Source organism: Ornithorhynchus anatinus, chromosome 14 (genome assembly GCF_004115215.2).
Source record: "Ornithorhynchus anatinus isolate Pmale09 chromosome 14, mOrnAna1.pri.v4, whole genome shotgun sequence".
Classification (NCBI taxonomy): Eukaryota; Metazoa; Chordata; class Mammalia; order Monotremata; family Ornithorhynchidae; genus Ornithorhynchus; species Ornithorhynchus anatinus.
Window position 1 is genome coordinate 4,807,733 of NC_041741.1, and position 20,870 is coordinate 4,828,602.

Below are 20,870 nucleotides of genomic sequence, written 5' to 3' on the forward strand. Positions count from 1 at the left end.
GAGGGAGGGAGGGAGGACGGAAAGCGCCGAGGCTCAAAACTGGGGGAAAGGCGGAAGCCGCGCGTCCTCTCCCCTCCGCCGACTGCTACGCCGCCCTTCTTCCTGTAGGCCTCTCCGAGAGAGGTGGGCTGTGCTCCTCCCTCCCCCGCGACCGTGCTCCAGTTCTTCTTATTCTCCCCCCCCCCTTTTTTTTTATCCCTGCCGAATGCTCAATGCAAATATTGAAATTTGGTTAATAATGATCACTGTCAACGAATCCCGGACGGAACCTCTAGTCTTCACCGGATCCAGCCCCCTGCCTGCCTCCAGGAGGGTGAATGATCAAATGATAAGGGACTCGTGGTTGCCTGTTCTTGTCTTCAATATTTCCAGGGTTGGGGATTCCATAAACGCGTTTAGTTGCCCCGGGAGTCAAGTCGTTTGTCTTCAGGTCTGATTGAAATCTCTCCCACGTAAGCCCATTTTTTTCTGTGGATATGAAGAACGACGGATCGGATCAGACCCATAAAAATCCTCCACAACCTAGAAGAGTTAACAAGTTTCCGGGTTAAATAACCCCAATCCCTTTAACTTTTCCTCACAGGTTTCAGTCTCTACAAACATGTATCACCGGCACCTCAAGCTCAACCTGTCAAACTGAGTTCCCTCATTTTCCAATCAGAATCACCTCCTCCACTTCACTTTCTCATCTCAGTTGAAAACATCACCACCCTCCCTTTCTGAAACCCACAACTTTAGTATTATCTTTGAGTCCTACCTGTCTTCCAATCTCCATATTGAGGCTACCACTAAATTCTGTTGGATTTTCCTCCGTATTTCTAGACTATCCCTCCACACCTTGCACTGTCTAAATTGCCAGCACAATGGCTACAGGATTTTGTCATTTCCTAGTTGGACTATTGCATCATCCTCCTCACTGGTCCTCCCATTTCCAATCTTTTCCCTCACTAGCCCACATTTCACTATGCTGTCCAGATCATTTTTGTCCTAAAACATCATTTTGCATACATCTCCCTTCTCTTCAAAAGACTTCAAGTGTTACCCAGTCCTTTTGGCCACAAGCAGAAACTTCTGTCCATTGACTTTAAGACACTTAATTATCTTTCTCTCCCTTTTGCTTATCCACTTCCTTCTACAGAGCTGCTTTCTCCTACCTGGAAATTAATGATTGTCTTTCCCCTAGATTGTAAAGTCCTTAAGGACAGAGATAAATAACTAGAAATACGATCATGTGCTCTTCAACTCTGCTCATCCAGCTTTGAACACTTCCGAACTCTTACTACAGGGCTTTGCACACAGTGGGTACTCAATAAATATTCTTGATTGATTTTCCCATTCTTTAATCATTTTCGTTCCTCTTCTCTGAACCCTCTTCTGTTACTATCCTTTTAAAAATTTCAGTGAACAAATTCTAACACAATACTTTAAAAAGGGGCAGACTAATGCAAAGAGTTGCAGGATTTCCTGGCCCCTGCATATCATTCTTGTTTAATCAGTCAATCAGTAATATTGATAGAATGCTTACTGTGTGCAGAGCACTGTGCTAAGGACTTGGGAGAGTACAACAGAGATGGTGGACATCTTCCCTGTCCACAGGGAATTTACAGCCTAGAGGGGGAGATTGATGTTAAAATTAATTAGCCCTCAGGCTCCTACTTCTCCATGATAATGTGGCTGCTGCTGTATCTACCTCAATGCTTAGAACAGTGCAGAACAGGTAGAAAGGGCTTATCAAATATAATAATAGTAATGGTCATTATTAATTATTTAAAAAAATATTGAGAGATGATTCTGGGGGAGGACCCTGGAGGAGGAGTCTGGGGAAGGATTTGAGGGAGGACTCTGGGAAAGGACCGAGGGAGGAGGATCCTAGGGGTGGAGCAGAGGAAAGATCCAGGGAGAGGATTGAGGGAGGATCTTGGGGAAGAGCTGACGGAATATCCAGGGAGAGGACTGAGGGAGGTCGTGAGGGAGGATCTCAGAGGAGGAGGAGCCTGGGCCTCTGTGGCGCCAAAACGTGAAGATGGCGCCAGAGCGGTTGCGGAGTAAAGTCATCTCCGCTTTTAAACTGCGGGGTCTCCTGCTCCGGGGGTGAGTTTAGTGCAGGGGAGGGACTCGTGGGGGCAATGGGAAAGATGGGGGCGGGACCCCGGGCCCTTAAGAGGTCCTCTTGCCCGGCCCGGTGAGGGCCAGAGCTGTCAAACCCAGGTCGCCGGCCTTGGGCTCCCAGTTTGGGGGCTCAAGCACCCCCGTCCCCCCGCTGTCCTCTGCAAGAAAGAAGCAGCAACGTCCCCCGTCCCTAATCTCCAAGCTCCTTTGCCGTGCCTCTTTCAGGCTCTCGCAGATTTCTTTGGCTGGTTGCAGTTAGTTCATCAGAACCCCTGACAGCAGTGACGGTGTTATCCTGGGCCCCACCTTTTTTTTCCCAAATGGGCTAGTAGCATCCTTAGGAGAGAGTTGGCCTCTTCTCTTTTACATATGGAGAAACTGAGGCATACAGAGGGGGCGTGGCCTGGTTTTTGTCACACATCCCCAAGTTGTAAACTCATTCTGAGCAGGGAATGTCTGTTCATTATTTGGTACTTTCCCAAACGCTTAGTATAGTGCTGTGCACACAGTAAGCACTCCATAAATACGTTTGACTGACTTATGGTGAACGAGACCATGGATTCGCCCTGGGCCAATAAATGTGTTCTTGGGTGTTTCGAATCTGCACCCCAGTTTCCTCATCTGTAAAATGGGGGATTCAGTACCTGTTCTCCCGCATACTTAAAAAGTGAACCCTGGATGGGACAAGGAATGTATCTGCCTTGACTACCTTGTATCTACCTCAGCGCTTAGTACAGTGTTTGACACATAAATCTTAACAAATACCATTATTGTTATTATTATAAAACTTTTTAATAAGTCCACAGCCAAGTTCATAGTGGATGTGAAGGGGAAGGCAGATAGGGGAAAGAAAGGACTTAGTCTCAGAAGGCCTCTTAGAGGAGGTGTGATTTTAATAGGGGAGAGTAGTGGACTGTGATATGAAGGGGAAAGGTGTTCTGGTCCTGACAGAAAATGCGGTCAAGGGGTTCAGTGTGGGATAGATGAGATCGAGGTGTGGAGGGTAATAATAATAATGTTAGTATTTGTTAAGAGCTTACTATGTGCCAAACACTGTTCCAAGCGCTGGGGTAGATACAGGGTAATGAGGTTGTCTCACGTGAGGCTCACAGTCTTAATCCCCCTATTACAGATAAGGTAACTGAGACACCGAGAAGTTAAGTGACTTGCCAAAGTAACACAGCTGACAGGTGGCAGAGCTGAGATTAGAACCCATGACCTCTGACTCCTAAACCCGTGCTCTTTCCACTGAGCCATGCTGCTTCTCTACCCTGTAAGCACTTGATATTTACCCCAGCCTCAGTTCCACAGCAATTATTTACATCTGTAATTTGTTTGAATGTCTGTAAACTCCCAAGGGCTTAATACAATGCTCTGCACACAGTAAATGCTCAATAAATATCACTGCTTGATTATTAACATATTTTACTGTAGAGTGGTTGTTCCAGTGTAGTCACCCTAGAATTTGAATAACACATATATGGAGGTGGAAAATTAAAGCTGTGAAGGCCTCCTTAGAAGGGCTCTGAATAGTTAACAAAAAGAGCCCAATAAGCAAACTTTACCAAAAAGGCTCATTCTCAGAATAGACTGTGTGAATACCAGTAGCATAATAGGCAGGAAGAAGAAAGTCTTGAATGTTAATTGTCACGCACAATTTCTTTTTCAGTGAGGCTACTACTTACCTTACTGGTGCACTTCAGTCCATCAATGAACTGGAACTTGAAGATGCATTGGAAAGTGTCATTGATGCTGTTGAAAAACAGCCTTGTGAGTAACTTTTAATTGTTCAATAGAATTATGAATATACTTAATCTGGAATTTTGATGAATGTGTGCAATTTATAAATGTGCTACTTAGAGAATTCATATTGAGTTCCCAGATAGAACAAATGCAATGCTTAACCTATTCATAGTGTTTATAACTTGTTCATAATATCTCCTTTACTCAGAGTATTCATTCAGTAGTATTTATTGAGCACTTACTATGTGCAGAGCACTGTACTAAGCGCTTGGAATGTACAAATCGGTAACAGATAGAGACAGTCCCTGCGCTTTGACGGGCTTACAGTCTATTCGGGGGAGACAGACAAGAACAATGGCAATAAATAGAATCGAGGGGAAGAGCATCTCATTAAAACAATAGCAGATAAATAGAATCAAGCGTGATGTGCATCTCATTAACTAAATAGGGTAATGAAGATATATACAGTTGAGTGGACGAGTACAGTACTGAGGGGATGGGATGGGAGAGGGGAGGAGAAGAGGGAAAGGGGGGAGAAGAGGGTTTAGCTGTGGAGAGGTGAAGGACACGAAGCACTGCCAACTTCTTGTGGACTCCAGCAGGGCTCCCTGACACCATTCCTTACCTTCCCCTGACCTTGGATTTGGTCAACACTTGCTGGGGCAAGGTAGTGGGATGGAAGAATGACGGTGAATACGACTCAGCTGAGCCTTGAGAAGTGAATATTGTTCATTCTGCTTTTAAGCAATAGAATGATAATAAGATGTTATAGCATGTCTGAGGTTAATTTTTTTGGCATCAAAATAGCCTTCCCTTTCTTGAGACTTACCGGGAGAGTGAAAAAGGGACAGCATGGTATATGATCCCCAACCTCCAGCAGTTCAATGTACCAGATCCACCACCAGTACCAGTAACTTGCTCCCGATAGAACTTGGAACATCAGCCTGAGGTCTGGGGGTCGGCATTGCTGGGGTCTCCTGGGATCCAGTGTTGCTGAAGAGTGAGTGAAGGGAAGGGACTAGAAGACACCCCACACATCCCAGATTGGGTCAAATAGGGATCCATCCATTCCAGTGGTCTCTCTCTGACAGGAATACCACAAGACAGTTGGAAGATATCCATTCTAATATCTCTAACTCTTCCCTCTAATAACCCAGTAAGGATTTTAGGTCTAGGTTTGTTTTTTTCTAAACCTTTCTTGAACTTAACTGTCCCCGGGCACAGGCACCTTCCCCGCTTTCTGGCAGTTAGTGGTACTGGTGGAATCTGAGGTGAGATTAGCCAGTCAGAGTCTGTGCAGGAGAATAGCATTATAGGTTATGGTCTGGGTAAACCATTCTTTCAGCTTTTACCAGGAAAAAAAAGAAAAAACCCTACTATTCTCCACTCTTTCTTCACCAGTTTGGCTCTTTCTACCAGTTTAGAAATAGCTCCTTGCATCTATTCTTCAGAAGAATCAATTTCCTTTGATATTTTTAGTTATGATGGATATTTGAACATTACACTTTTTTTAGTAGTATTTTTTAAGCACTTACTATGTGCCAGGCACTTTTCTAAGTGCTGGGACACTGTTTCCTTTGCAACTGAAAGAACTGTAAGTAATGTTAACTTTACAATGACCCTTGTTATTTAGTTTTTAAATGGGCAGTGGGATTTGATGCAGAAACATTACTTTGTTGCTCAGGGATGTGACATTTTTAGGGTAAACAACCAATTGTAGTAGGGTCTTTAAAACCTATCGTTCTATTGTTCTTCTGAAATAAATCAGTTTTGACCGTGAGGTCTGAATATTTTTTAATCTTGAAATGGTATTAGCTGTTGTGAAATACCTAAATTAAAACTTTCCAAAGGGTTTATTAACTCAAGTTTATTTCCCATGCACATTTAACAATTTAAATTTGGGGAACTATAAAAACGGAAATAACTTGTTTCTTAGAGGCTGCATAAATAAGAATACTGCTTATATTAAGGGATATTTTAATTTTTTTATGAGTTGTTGAGCTATTTTTAAGAACATTTATTGAGACCTAATATTTACATTTACCTTTGAAATTATTTTTTCAGTGTCATCTAATATGATTGAACGGTCTGTTGTGGAAATAGCAGTCCAAGAATGCAGTCAATCAGTAGATGAAGCTATGTATGTTGACATAAATTACTTTCTTTTGCTACCTTATTCGTACCCCACTTTCAATAATATTCTTAGAAAAAATAAGTGTTCAGTGTTTCTACAAAGATTTCTAAATGGGAAATGTTTCTAAATGTTTTCAACTTCCCTGTTAATGCACTGAACTGTAAACTTGTAAATATCTTTAAATGTTTTTCTCAGTTCTTCATGTTTAGGGTATTTTACATTTCTGAAGACATATTAAATATTTGAATGTAGGGGTTTTTTTCCATGAAATGAGGTGCAGAAAGGTTTATTTTTTGTGGCTTGGATTTAGACACCCAGATGTTTACTCATATTTTTCCATTATTTGTATTCATCTTAATAATTTGAAATAGTTGCTTACCTCTTTTAGGATGGGTGAACTTTTGCATAGCCCAATTTTCCTACTAAAAATGTACTTGCAGATTATTTTTTGCATTCAGAAATGGGTTTTGGTTTCCATGCCAGGGTTAAAATATATTGCCACAGCTTGTCTGATGTCATAGGACTTACCAAATTCTTTCATTCTCTCCATCTGTAACCCTGACAGCCTGGGAAAATGTTTTCCTTACATGACAAGTCTCCATGGCATCTAAGACTTTTTGGAAACCAACTTTTCTTCCCTGGAAACCTAAGTTCCAGGCAGTTTAGACTTTTCCAATCAGGTCTGTGTCATCAAACTAAAGTCCTGCCAGGGTTGGTGGCATGAGGTTAAGTTGAGCTGAACGAGTATAAAAACTAACTAGGGCATCAATGCTTAATGAGTCCTATACTGAAGAAACACTAGACAGAGCACATTAAATGGGGGTGCAATAATGGAAGAAGAGGCAAATATGAAAGTTAATTTAAAATGTTGGTCACATTTCCTTCACTGCAAATGACACATTTTATTTTTTTTATCATTCAAGACTTGAAATATTTCTTTTACAGAAAATAAGGTCTCATGTTTCTTTTTCAGAGAACATATTTTCAATATAATTGGAGCATATGATATTCCACGCTTTGTATACAGTTCAGAAAGGAAAAAATTTCTACCGTAAGTCCTTCCATGTTTTAATCCTGTCTGCTACCCTTTGTTTTTCAAAGAATAAAGGTTCTTACTCTTTCCTTCTAACCCATTTTTTGATGTGAATGAGATTATGCCATTTCAGAAGGGAAAAATATTATTGTGTTTGTTCTTTCCAGTCTGTCAATGACTAATCACCCTTCACCAAATCTATTTGGAACCGCGAGAGACAAAGCAGAACTCTTTCGTGAACGTTATACCATTTTACAGCAGGTGAGCAAAATGCTATTGGCATATTGGCTTAATAGCCTTAGGTAAAGCCTTAAAGAAGAGAGGCAACTAATTTTAAGAATATTTACAAATAAGCACATTTCTGGGATTTGTACTCCAGTAGTTACATGCATTTCATATGCAACTGAGTTCACTTTGAAATACTTCAGAGAACTTAAAATGTCTCTCAGAGTTAACCCAAACGAATCCTACTTTTCACAGAGAACCCACAGACATGAGCTGTTTACGCCTCCGGTGATCGGTGCTCACCCTGATGAAAGCAGAAGCAAGTTTCAGGTTTGAATACTCTATTTCATTTGTTCAAACGTATTTACTGAGCGCTTACTGTGTGCAAAGCACTGTATTAAGCACTTAGGAGAGTACACTAGAACAATAAACAGACACATTACCCACCCACAACGAGCCTTGTGCTGTAGGATCCAGTTTGAACAAGTTGGTTTAGAATGAGTCCTTGACTACCCCTTTATTCACCATTCGGGTGTAGCTTTTTCACCCTGGATACAGCACCCTTTTCCTAACGGTATTCCCTGGCTATGGTGTCTGAGGAATGAGGGGGTGAAGTGGCAGGAGACTGCCAAGGAAAAAAAGGGGTGCTGTCAGGAGAAAATTCTAATTGGCTGCCAAGATAGTTTCTCGTAGAGATGCAGTTCCAGCTCCCTTTCCTGGAACTGTTTTTTTCATATCAGATTTCTAGAGTCCCAATTTGTGTTGCACTGAGCTTCCTCAGACATATTCCCCACTAAGTCTAGTAGCTATTACATCCTTATCAACAAGACCAAAAGCAGTTTAGTTCATCATTTTCTTTTTATTAGTAGCTCATACACTAAATGGTCTTCTAATCAATATAAACATTTTTACTTACTCTGGCTGTTTGCAGACCTGAGTGTTGTGGATAAGATCATTCAGAGAACTTCTTTGGTACTCCTTGATGATCTGTTGTTTAATGTTGTTTAGGGCCATACAGGATAAAATTCAACTTCCCAGTTTTGCTTCTTTTCATTCACTGCAACAGTCATCATTAGCAGTCTCATCTCATTTAAATATATTGAAATTGTATTGTATCCAGTGCTCTGCAACACACACAATTCCTAACAAGTTAATTTCTAGCTATAGTAATTTAGTAAGTTATTTAGCTACTTATTGAACAAAATGGTTGGCTCTAAAAGTAAGATTTGGGGACTGTTTGAATTTCTCAATATCCAAAGAATTTCCTTTATTTTACTTCAGCTTAAAACAATAGAAACTCTTCTGGGAAGCACTGCAAAAATTGGTGAACTGATTGTTCTTGGGATGATAACCCAGCTGAAAGAGGTAGGGGGAACTTACAAGAAGAATATTCATCTACTTTACCTTCTGCATTCTTCCAAATTGCAACTTTCAGAACACTTTCTAATGTAGATATTTATGTAGCAAAAATAAAAATCACATCTTTATTTGCAACATTATAAATAAAGAGCTAGCTTTCCACAAGCAACTTTGTGCTGCAATTATTTGAAGAGCATGATTGAATTATATAGAACAGAATGCATATCCCTTACAGACATAATCAGGATTTTGCTATTATTATTGCACGTGAGTGACTGGAGCTTTTCCTTTTAAATCCCTTGCCTGATAGGCAGGGATTATTGTTGCTCTGAAGAAAGAGAACATAAAAAAAAAGGACTTAAAGATTGCAAATCTTGTTTCTAACTCAGCTTTTAAAAATCTGCAGTGTTGGTATATTTAACTTTTCAAACACATTTTAAAATTAGATGTTTCTTTGGTCTAGTGTACCAAGGAGATTGGGTTTGAGAAGATGTTCTTTTTCCAAAGTGTCTTCTAAGGGACTCAATCCATTTTAGGTGAAAACACAGCCAGTATTGGAAAAATGACTATCTAGAGGGTTTTCATTATATGCACCTCCATATGTAACTCCTGAAAGTTAAAGAAGAGAGTATAAGATGTTCATTCACACTTCTAATGGGTGTGGTACCCTGCTTCTTGAAGAGTGCATGTTTGTATGTATGGTACTTCAATTTGTTTTCAAAAAACATTTTAGGGAAAATTTTTCTTGGAAGATCCTACAGGAGCTGTACAACTGGATCTTAGTAAAGCTATATCCTTTACATGATAGAAAGAAAGAGTTTTCCAGAAAATTGTATTGTAAAATGGTTGAAATTTACAATAAATGAATCAGGAAATTCTGGTTCGATTCACCTAGATTACAAGAAAAATAATCTCTTATGTATTTGTGGTCTAAATATATATTTCCCTCTATAAACCTCCTTAAGGAAAGAAGAGGTTCTAGTGGACCGTTCTGAAAAAGAGCTGGGGGCTTAAGGCACTCAACCTCATGCAGAGCCATCTCAGGGTTTTATTGATCTTTAATTTCCCTCTCCCACCTCACTCGCTCAGCCCAAAGTTGTGGAAGCCATTTCCACCTTTCTGCCCCTCCTGATGGGAGTTTGAATAATTCTGGATCCCCGTGGTTTTTGGTGTTTGTTTTTTTTTTAAATGGTATTTGTTAAGCACTTGCTATGTTCCAAGCACTGTACTAAGTACTGGGGTAGATTAAAGATAATTCCATATGGGACTCACAGTCTGTCAGAAAGAGGAGGATTCAATCCCTACTTCACAGATGAGGTAATTGAGGCACAGAGAAGTTAAGTGACTCACCAGGTCACACAGCAGACAAGTGGCAGAGTTGGGATTAGAACCTAGATCCTTTGGCCCCCCAGGCCTGTGCTCTTTCCAGTAGGCCATGCTGGTCTCTGGCAGGGGGAAGGAGAGTTGAAGAGGGCTGAGGGGCTCCCAGCTGCCCCCTCACTCACTGGGTCTGGAGGGATTGTCCTAAGGACAAGCCTTATCACTAGAGTAGCTAGACATACTCCCTAGAACGAAGCATGTGGCAAAGATGCGACACTGAAACTCCTCGGCCTCTAAAATCCATGTTGGTTAAAAAAAATTACATTAGATTCAATATTACCTCATGAATACGTTAATTTCTTTTCCTAAACGGTTGTGCACCAGTTCCACAGTGGTCTATATACAGATTCGTGTTATGTCTTAGCCGAAGGTAAGTCGCTATAACTATACATTTCATAAATTTACATGATTTCTTTTAAACATCTTGTAGTGAAACTATAGATAGAAAAACCTCAGGTGTTATGGAAAAACTCAGCGTTTTTCACTTGTGGTTCCTAAAAGTAAAATCACACTTAGGGTGAGCCAAAAAAGCACACAGCATTTGGTTAATGAGAAAATCTGTGACCCAACCAAGATATTTGTGGAGTGGAAAAAAAAAAAATGCCAAAAAAAGAGGTCTGTCAACTTTACATGATTCAGCCTGGTGTGAGCTTAGGCGTTATATACGTGTCACCCATTACCTTTTATTTCTTTTTCTGCTGCCTTATTTAACATGAGAATATCTGGCCTGAACCTGTTGATGGGAAGGAACTTTTAGGTTGCATGAACAAATTTAGTAGACTAGACTGATTTACACATTAATGGGCTTGAGGCATGGGCTGCTAGGGATGAGATCAAGGTGAGGCATCTTGCTTGGAGCCTTAGTGTCTGCTTAAGTGAATTGGCCGCACCATCTGAAAGTGGGACATGCATTGAATGAACTGTAAAATGCATTTTTTTTCAGGAAAAATTGTCACTCCAAATTTCCCAAAGTCTGATAATTCATACGGTTTCTCCATTTTGTGCTGCCATCAGACCGAATTCTGGGTTGAATTGAACCATTTGTCAGACCCAGTGATGGAACAATGGAATAATACAATATGTCACCTTTGGGCAGGGAATGCATCTGTTTATTGTTATATTGTACTCTTCCAAGTGCCTAGTACAGTGCTCTGCACACAGTGAGCGCTCAATAAATAGGATTGAATAAATGAATTCTAATTTTAAAACTGCATAATTAAAAAACGGAAGAAGGCAAAGAGGATGCATCCTTTAAATTTTATGAATGGGCACCAACATAGCATCCTGTTAGGTACAGTATGAAAAATTAATTTTGGACTTCACTAATGCTTCTTCTTAATCTTGATGTAAAACTATGTAGCACTGGAGCCCTATCAATTTTTAAATTGCACATCTTCAGATTTTCCCATAGGCTACATTCTTATTTTAAGCCAAACAGAAGTGGTATACCGGACCAATGGCCTAGCCAGCCCAGCATTCTGTTGCATTGATAGAAGCAATAAAGAATGTGCGTGGAACAATAATAAGATATCCACCCATTGCCCTTGATGTCCAACTGCACAATAACATCCCAGAGTTTTCCCTCTAATACCCATATGAGTCTCTCATCTGTGAGATAATCCAACCTCTTCTTAAGCCTACTGGAATTTTCTACCCGCCCAGCTTCTTGTGGTAATGAATCTCTTGTGCTTTTACCCTGTGTGAAAATGTTTTTCCTTTTGTTTGTTTTAAATTTACCGTCTTCAGGCTTCATTGAACGGCAATTCATGTGTGCCTGGCCCACACCCATGGTAATTTTCTGAACTTTAATCATGTTTCCTCTCAGCCTTTGTCTGGCCAGAGAGGTCTGCTGTTTTCCGTCTATCCTCATGTGGTAATTGTGCCACCCGAATGATTGGCTTGGTTGTCATTGGTACCTTTTCCAGCTCCAGCTAGCCTAGGGATAATTGTAATGTTGCTATAACTGTTTTGTCCAATCAGCAATTTAGATGTTACAGCTAGGGTAATGGGGTTTACACTGTGGCTTTTTTGCAGGTTGGTTTGAAGATCAGGTGTTTCATGTAAATGCCTTTGGATTTCCACCTACTGAACCTTCCAGTACTACTAGGTAAAAACAAAAATAGGAATGTGTGACCGACTGTCTGATATTTGCTGTTTTTGCCAAAAGTTGATGAAGGTAGTGTCTCAGGAATAGAAATTCACATTGCCTATTTACTCTGTAATACTGCTTGTTGGGGAGATGGAATTCCCTGGGTCTGTTTCCAAGCCTTATTTTCTCTAATCTTCCCATTCGTTTCAGGGCCATATGCCCGAGTGATAGGTGTTATTGGCAGTGCTTTGCATATAGTAAGCGCTCAATAAATACGACTGAATAAATGAATGATGGAGTAGGTGACTAGGCAAGGGGGCCTCACCTTCATTCTGGACCATATGGCCCAAGGGCATAAGGCCATAGATGGTAGTCTGCTCCTTTTGACAGTCCACCTCCCAGAGAGTCAGTTTCTACTCTTCCTGATATGTTTTCTCTGTTCTTTAATGAAGAGGTCATATATTTTTGTTAAAGTATAAAAACGCAAAGGTGGATGGTTGTCCATCATCTCCACATGAAACACAAACTCCTTACCATCTGCTTTAAGTCAGTCAGCCTTCTCCCGCCTACCTTCCTCGTTGACCTACTATAACCCAAACCAGACACTTGGCTCTTCCATCGTCAAAGTACTCACTGTATCTTTGACCCCGACACTGACCCCTTGTGTATGTCCACCCTTTGATCTGGAACTCCCTCCCACGTCATCTCTGACAGAGTACCACCCTGCCTGCCTTCAAAACCCTCCTAATATCACAACTCCTCCAAGAGGCCTTCCCTGACTAAACCCTTATTTCCTTTACCTGCCTCCTCAATTCTGTATCATTCAGTCAATGGTATCTGAGTGTTTACTGGGTGCAGAGCACTGTACTAAGCACTTGGGAAAGTACAGTACGATAGAGTTGGTAGACATAACCCCTGACCACAAGAAGCTTACAATTTAACCCTTAAGCACTTGATATTCACCCCACTCTCAGTTCCACAGTACCTAGGTACGTATCTTTCATTCCCCCTATCTGTAATTCATTTTAATGTGTCTCCCCACTGGACTAAGCTCCTTGAGGGCAAGGATTGTGTCTACCAAACTCTCTTGTATGATTCTCTCCCAAATGCTCTGTACAGTACTCTGCATACAGTGAGCACACAATAAATACCACTGATTGACTGAGCAACATCATGCTAACATTTATGATTGTTTCTTTTTGAAAAATAAAGCGGGCATAACCTCTCCTGCCCTGCCCAACTGTTGATTCTAGCTAAGTCTACTTAGTGACAATATGGTAGAAGCTTTATGGTAATCATCTATTTCTGCTCTTTTGTATTGTACTCTCCCAAGTGCTTATTACAGCACTCTGCGAAATTAACACTGATTTGATAAACTTTCCATCAGCCCTATACATTTTCTTCATGAGAAAAGAAACTATCGTGAAAAATATATTGTGGGTTGGAAAAAGAAGAGCCAGAAAAGAATACATGAAGGGGGAAAGGACTGATATGTAATGGGGAAGAAAAAAATTACTAATTTTGATGTGAATAACACAGGGCATACTATGGAAATACGAACTTCTTTGGAGGCCCTTCTTCAACTTCTGTAAAAACATCTGCCAAATTGAAACAGTTGGAAGATGAGAATGAAGATGCCATGTTTGTATTTTTGTCTGATGTCTGGTTAGACCAGGTAGAAGTTTTGGAAAAGCTTCATACTATGTTTTCTGGTAAGTGCAGTTTGGATTCTGTGCCTTTTTGAATCCTTGTCCCAACATTTCAGATCTCAGTCTGTCCTAGGTAATACATTGGATCAGCCTGGTCTAGTGGAAAGAACATTGCCCTGGGAGTCAGGAGACCTGTGTTCTAATCCTAGCTCTGCCAGGTATCTGCTTTGTGTCCTTGGGCAAGTCATTTAACATATCTGTACCCAAGGTTCCCAATATGTTGTCCCTCCACCTGGACTGTGAGCCCAGTGTGAGATAGGGACTGTGTCCAACCTGATTATCTACCCCAGTATGACATGCAGGGCTTAAGAAACATTATTATTATTATTATTATGTATAGTTATTTGCCTAAGAATATGCAGTATTAAAATCAAATTGTTTCAGAGGTTAATACACTCTCAAACATCAAATATTTCCCAGGAATTGAGTTCAAATAGAGTTTCAGATCATTGTTATATTAGTGAAGCAGCGTGGCCTAGTGGAAAGAACATGGGCCTGGGGTCAGAGGACCAGGGATCTAATTCCAGCTCCACAATTTACCTGCTGAGTGACCTTGGGCAAGTCATTTAACTTCTCTGTGTCTCAGTTCCCTCATGTGCAAAATGAGGATTCAAACCTGTTCTCCGACTTAAACTGTTAGTCCTGTATGGGACCTGATCATCTTATCTTGTATCTACCCCAGCTCTTAGTACAGTGCTTGGTAGATATTTAATACCACAGTTATCAATTTTTTGTTAAGGACTTTGTGAAATATATTTCCTTAATTTGGAAAAAAGCTATAAAGAAAAATACCATCTATGTGCGTTAGTTGATTTGCTTGTATTCTGCTTTCTAGAATAGAAAAGTTATTAATTCTCCTACTCCTCAGGTTATTCTTCCTTACCTCCAACCTGCTTTATCTTTTGTGGAAATTTCTCTTCTGCACCATATGGAAAAAATCAAGTTCAAGCACTCAAAGGTACTGAATAGTCAATACTCTATTTCTTGTGTAGCTAATAATTGATATTAAATACAGTACTTGGATTCATTAAGGTAAAAGATTTAGGATGTCATCATATGTAATCAAATGTACTGTAATTTGATTGTGTTGAACACAGAACATGCAGCTGAATTTAACATTCCCTTGCCATTTCAGATTCCCTGAAGGCTCTTGCGGACATAATATGTGAATACCCAAGTATTCACAAAAGGTAATGACCTACACTTCAATTATCTAAAAAACTTTGTAAACTTTTGTTAAATAGTATAGAGAGCTATGTTTGCATGTTTGAGGAAAGGAATCAAGGAACCATGGTAAAAAAAAACCCTTTCCTAAGCAAGGAAATTCCCAAGTTTCCCTTAAACCAATAGAATTTAGCTCATCTCCCGAGCCAGAAATATAGCCATCTCTTAGAGAGGAAAGCTTCTACTTTTCCAGTACACTGATAAATGGCAAATACTATTTCTTGTTATAAAACTGATTAGTCATCTATCTCTTGAAGTTTTATTATATGAACATTTTTTACAATCAAGTATCTAGAAAGACTTTGAAAGCACAAGAAATGGCAGATTGGTCTCTTGAATTGTAACATTGTCCATTAGAATTTTATTAGGCTAATAACGAAGAGTAAGCTTCCTGAAAGCACGTTTCTTGTTCACAACTATAATTTACCAGTATTACCCGTCTGTCTCACATTCAAATCTTGACAAATGTACTTTACTGTGCAGATTTAAAAAAATAACGAACCACAATGCTATTATCTTTGAATTTATACAGTTTTGTCATATGAACAGTGGGTAGACCAAGATGTTTTCACTCACTTCACTTTTACCATTTATTTATGTTTAATTCAGCCTTTAATGCTATTCTGACAAATGTTTAAAATTTTAAATGGGTTCTCAGCAAGTCAGTAGTTTACTGTTCAGATCAATATTCTACCTCTGTACTTTTTATTAAAAATTGTATTCAACTGTATTCATATTGTACTTGCAGTAGTCGTTTTGTGTTTGTTCCTGGTCCAGAAGATCCTGGGCCTGGTTTCATTTTACCAAGGTAAATTTGATTCACAGTTTTGGCAAGTATACTTATAATTTCCTTAAGAATTCATGGTACTTACAGTATACTACTGTTCTTACAGGCCACCACTTGCTGAAAATATCATCAATGAATTCAAACAGCGGGTGCCTTTTTCAGTTTTCACTACTAATCCTTGCAGGTAAACATAAATTAATTCTATGTAATATGGAATTTTCATCATTTCTGCAAGACACAGAAAAAAATGTGTGTGCTCAGGGTGATTTTTTTAGTGTAAAATATAAAAGCAATTACAGTTTTGATTTTAAATATAACCTTGGTGAATAATTTGCAAAAACTTGAACAGGGTGAAAATTCTGTTTATTATCTAAGAAATTCTCAGGCTCGTCTCATTTACAGAGGTTAACAAGAATGAAAATAATTACAAATTATTTGCTGTTAACTGCAGGTTGATTTAATTTCTCCTGCCACAGTTATCCATTTTCTGTCTTAAGACCACCTCTTAACCCATTTGGAAACTGAATTTCAACCTGTATTTTTATTCCAGAATCCAATATTGCACACAAGAAATCATTGTTTTTCGTGAAGATTTGGTAAATAAAATGTGCAGAAATTGTGTCCGTTTTCCTAGTAGCAATTTGGATATTCCAAACCATGTAAGTAAAACTCCTTGCTCTTTTTAGTAAGTTCTTTTGGAACGGTGTGCCAAAACCCAACAATTGATTCCACAGCTACTTAATTACCCTGTACTAGACAAGATAAATTGAATTCTGGAACTATTCTTTTTCTCACAGATTGATAGTCCTCTGGGGCAAAAGTAAATCATTCAGTGATTGAATGGGTAGCATTTATGAAGCACCTACTTTGCAGTGAACTGTATTAAATACTCAGGACTATAAATGGGAGGCAGCTTGGCCTAGTGGAAAGACCACTGGACTGGAAGTCAGGAGACCCAGTTCATAGTCCCGGCTTCATCACTTGCCAGTTGTGTGAACTTGAGCAAGGCATTTATCTTCTCTATGCTTCAGTTCCCTTATATACAAAATGTTCTCCCTCCCCGTTGGACTTTGAGCCCTGTATGGGACAACAACTCTCTGATCTAATCTACCACAGCATTTAGAGCAGGGCATGGCCCTTAGTAAGTTGTTTAATAGATGACCTCATCTCCATCCTCACTATTATGTCATGTTTACTATAAAATAAGAAAATAGAATTAGTGGATATGATCCTTGCCCTCAAGGAATTTGGATTTAAATGCTAGAAAGGGACCATGTGCCCATAAACCATAACCCCTCAGGAAATGCAGTATCTCCATTCATCCATGATATGAACATGGCATCTCCCAGCTCACAAAGACACCATAGTCTGTGGACCACAAGAGAGAGACTTGAATTTTTATCACAAGTTCAAGACAGTGTTTACATCCCAATTTTGCACTAGGAATATTCTCATTACTGGAAATAGAACCATCAGAGTTACAAACTTTCCCCCAGTTTTATTTTATTTTTTTTTAAACTACATCTATTGCCAGTTTCATTAAGATGTAGTTAAATAACTAAGGTGAAAGAAACTGATAAATGATTCCTTGTTGCTCAGATATAATAGGGATTGCTAAAATTATTAATACCCACCTTAATCTTACTACCTATATTTTCACTGGTTTGAAGTAATTTGCTGCATTAAACAATATGATTTAAAGCTAGGTTTATTATGGTGATTGTTTCTTATCCATTATGAAATAACTTGTTTACAATATTTTGCTGTTGGACATGCTTAATGTGGGGCTGAGAGGTGCTCTAGGATATATCACCATTTTGATGAGGGAAAGTGTGTTTTGTGGGGGGAAATATGCAGGAATTCACCTTGAATATTCAATATTCAATAGTATTTATTGAGCGCTTACTATGTGCAGAGCACTGTACTAAGCGCTTGGGATGAACAAGTCGGCAACAGATAGAGACAGTCCCTGCCGTTTGACGGGCTTACAGTCTAATCGGGGGAGACGGACAGACAAGAACAATGGCACTAAACAGCGTCAAGGGGAAGAACATCTCGTAAAAACAATGGCAACTAAATAGAATCAAGGCGATGTACAATTCATTAACAAAATAAATAGGGTAACGAAAATATATACAGTTGAGCGGACGAGTACAGTGCTGTGGGGATGGGAAGGGAGAGGTGGAGGAGCAGAGGGAAAAGGGGAAAATGAGGCTTTAGCTGCGGAGAGGTAAAGGGGGGATGGCAGAGGGAGTAGAGGGGGAAGAGGAGCTCAGTACAGGAGGAAAAAGTTTAATTTTTACAAACCCAATCCTGACTTTCTGAAAATTAAAATTAGGTACTAAATTACCAGTCTATTTATAAATAAACATTTTGTCTTTTCTTCCTTTTATAGTTTGTAAAGACCATACTATCGCAAGGACATCTGACTCCTCTGCCACTTTATGTCAGCCCAGTGTACTGGGCATATGACTATACTATGAGAGTGTATCCTGTGCCTGACTTACTTGTCATCGCAGACAAATATGATCCTTTTACCGTGACCAATACAGAGTGCCTTTGCATAAACCCTGTAAGAACTCATTTCATGGTTTATTAATGTATTGTACCAAAAGGAATATTTTAAAAACTTCATAGTCTTAGTCACCAAGTTTATACATCAGAAGTCTCATTTTAGAGGACTGAAGTTATTAAATGTGTAATAATAATAATTATGGTATTTGTTAAGCACTTACTATGTGCCAGACACTGTACAAGGCGCTGAGTAGATTACTCACTTATGATTTGGGATTGTTCCTCTCTCCTAAAGGGATCTTTTCCAAGGAGTGGATTTTCATTCAAGGTTTTCTATCCTTCTAACAAGACAGTAGAGGATAGGTAAGTGCATGTGGGGTTTTATTTATTACAATCTATTCCCTCACCTCTTGGGATCAATTGCAGGGTGCAATAGAGAACATATTTCCAGTTTCACTTGCTTGTAGACTGTTCTCTTGCTTTCTCTCATGGCCAAATGCAGCTCCTCCTGCAATCACTGAGACACAAATGTTTATAGGTTGAATCTGGCTTCTGGAGCCTATCCAAATCAATTTGATGATCCCATTTCATGGCAAATGAAGCTTCAGCTTCACCCTGAAACTACCTCTTTAATAGTTGAAAAGTGGTGGTTAAAAGCTTATCAGTTGAAATATAGAGGATCTAATCTAATCGTAGTTATCAGTGTAAGGGGAGCCAGAATTTATTTTGCATTCTTTACATATTTCCCTACCTTGGAGTTAAGAAGCTTGTGTAAAAGCACCCTTTTGCAAGGAGTAGTAATGCTTTCCTGAGGAAGATGTTCAAGAACTGAGAAATCAAAGTTGTGGAAACAGTGCCAGAGCTTAGCTTCCACGCTGTTGTCCTCTCCAAGCACTTATTACAGAGTGCTACACATAATGTTGACACTCGGTAAATACTGTTGATTAATTGACTAATGATCGGCAAGGGTGGAGGTGGTCTGGTGAGCCTGTCTGAGCAGAACAGAATGATCGTTTCTTCTACCACCGTCACCTCTTCCTCCCTCTTGACCTCTGCTCTGGAGGTCTCGGGCAAGCAGGGGTGCAGTGTTTGCTGCTCTCAAGAGTGATGAGGACAAAACTCACTCCTCTTGTCCCCGTGGAAGTGAGGTGCTGAATGGTGACCCTGGATATTTATCATCATCATCAACACTGGTATTTGTTGAGCATTTCCTATGTGCAGAGCACTGTACTAAGTGCTTGGGAGACTACAGTACAGATTAGCTGATAGACATGTTCCCAGCTGACAGTGAGCTTACAGGCTATTCATTCATTCAATTGTATTTATTGAGCGCTTACTGTGTGCAGAGCACTGTACTAAGCGCTTGTAATGTACAATTCGGCAATAAACACAATCAATCCCTGCCCAACAATGGGCTCACAGTCTAGAGGGGGAGACAGATATTAATAAATCAAACAACTCTGCACAGCTTAGTACTATCTGGTTGGACAAAGGTACGTCAGCTATTTGCAACAGCTCCCAGTGCCACCCTATATTTAATAGATGTTTTTAATGACAAATACTAGTTATTCAAATAGTCCATTTTACAGACTGCGTGTTACAAACCTAATACTTTTTTTCTATTTTCAGCAAACTTCAAGGTTTCTGAGCTAGTCAGAGATTGAAAGAATCCACCATCGTCAGCTGTCCCAACTTAATTCCAGAATATTTTTATTGTGATTTTTGTACAATTTATACATATTAAATTCTAGCTAGTAAATTCCAGGAACTTCAAAAATAAAAGGTTTTTAAGGAAAAAATGGTTTTAGCTTATTCTTGTAAGGAAACTCTCCCAATTCAATACTATATTGTAAGGTCTGAATTTATCATCAATGTAATACTTTAGTTTTATGAAGCATTTTATCAATCAAAATCACAGATACCATTAATACCTCGAGATTGTCAGCTTGTTGTAGGCAGGGAATATGTCTGTTTATTAATAATAATAGTATTAAGCGCTTATTATGTGCCAGTCACTACTAAGCACTGGGGTAGACACAAGGTAATTGGGTTGGACACAGACCCTGTCCCACATTGGATTTAGAGCTTTAATTCCAACCCCCGTTGTACAGATTCATTCAATCATATTTAATGAGTGCTTACTATGTGCAAAGCACTGTACTAAACGCTTGGGAAAGTACAATATAACAGACACATTCCTGGCCATAACGAGCTCACAGTCTAGAGGGGGAGACAGACATTAATATAAATAAATAGAATAAACAGATGAGGCAACTGAGACAGAAGTAAAGTGGCTTGTCCAAGGTCACACAGGTTAAGTGGTGGAGGCAGCAACAGAATCCTATTTATCTATTTTGATGGTATTGATGCCTGTCTACTTGTTTTGTTTTCCTGTCTCCCGCTTTTAGACTGTGAACCTGTTGTTGGGCAGGGATTGTCTCTCTGTTGCTGCACTGTACATTCCAAGCACTTAGTACAGTGCTCTGCACGCAGTAAGCGCTCAATAAATATGATTGAATGAATGAACCCAGGTCCTTATGACTCCCATCCACTAGACTACACAA

The 20,870-nt window shown here is 39.5% G+C and overlaps 1 protein-coding gene across 2 annotated transcripts; it reads left to right on the top strand.

Annotated features, from left to right (window-relative positions):
• Positions 1-5: 5 nt before the first annotated feature.
• Positions 6-20,097, top strand: POLE2 (DNA polymerase epsilon 2, accessory subunit). 2 transcript variants are annotated; one of them, XM_029078709.2, is made up of 19 exons: positions 6-123; positions 3,779-3,879; positions 5,917-5,992; positions 6,960-7,037; positions 7,187-7,280; positions 7,500-7,574; positions 8,526-8,609; positions 9,337-9,393; positions 10,305-10,353; positions 12,018-12,090; positions 13,612-13,784; positions 14,650-14,739; positions 14,917-14,971; positions 15,754-15,813; positions 15,899-15,976; positions 16,343-16,451; positions 18,188-18,364; positions 18,602-18,669; positions 19,936-20,097. In XM_029078709.2, exons 3-19 carry the CDS (start codon positions 5,928-5,930, stop codon positions 19,952-19,954), a joined length of 1,404 nt encoding a protein of 467 aa, XP_028934542.1. In that variant the 5' UTR covers positions 6-123; positions 3,779-3,879; positions 5,917-5,927; the 3' UTR covers positions 19,955-20,097. The 2 variants fall into 2 exon arrangements, with proteins under 2 accessions (XP_028934542.1, XP_028934541.1); XM_029078708.2 differs by lacking the exon at positions 6-123 and adding an exon at positions 1,936-2,091.
• The last annotated feature ends 773 nt before the right edge of the window (positions 20,098-20,870 follow it).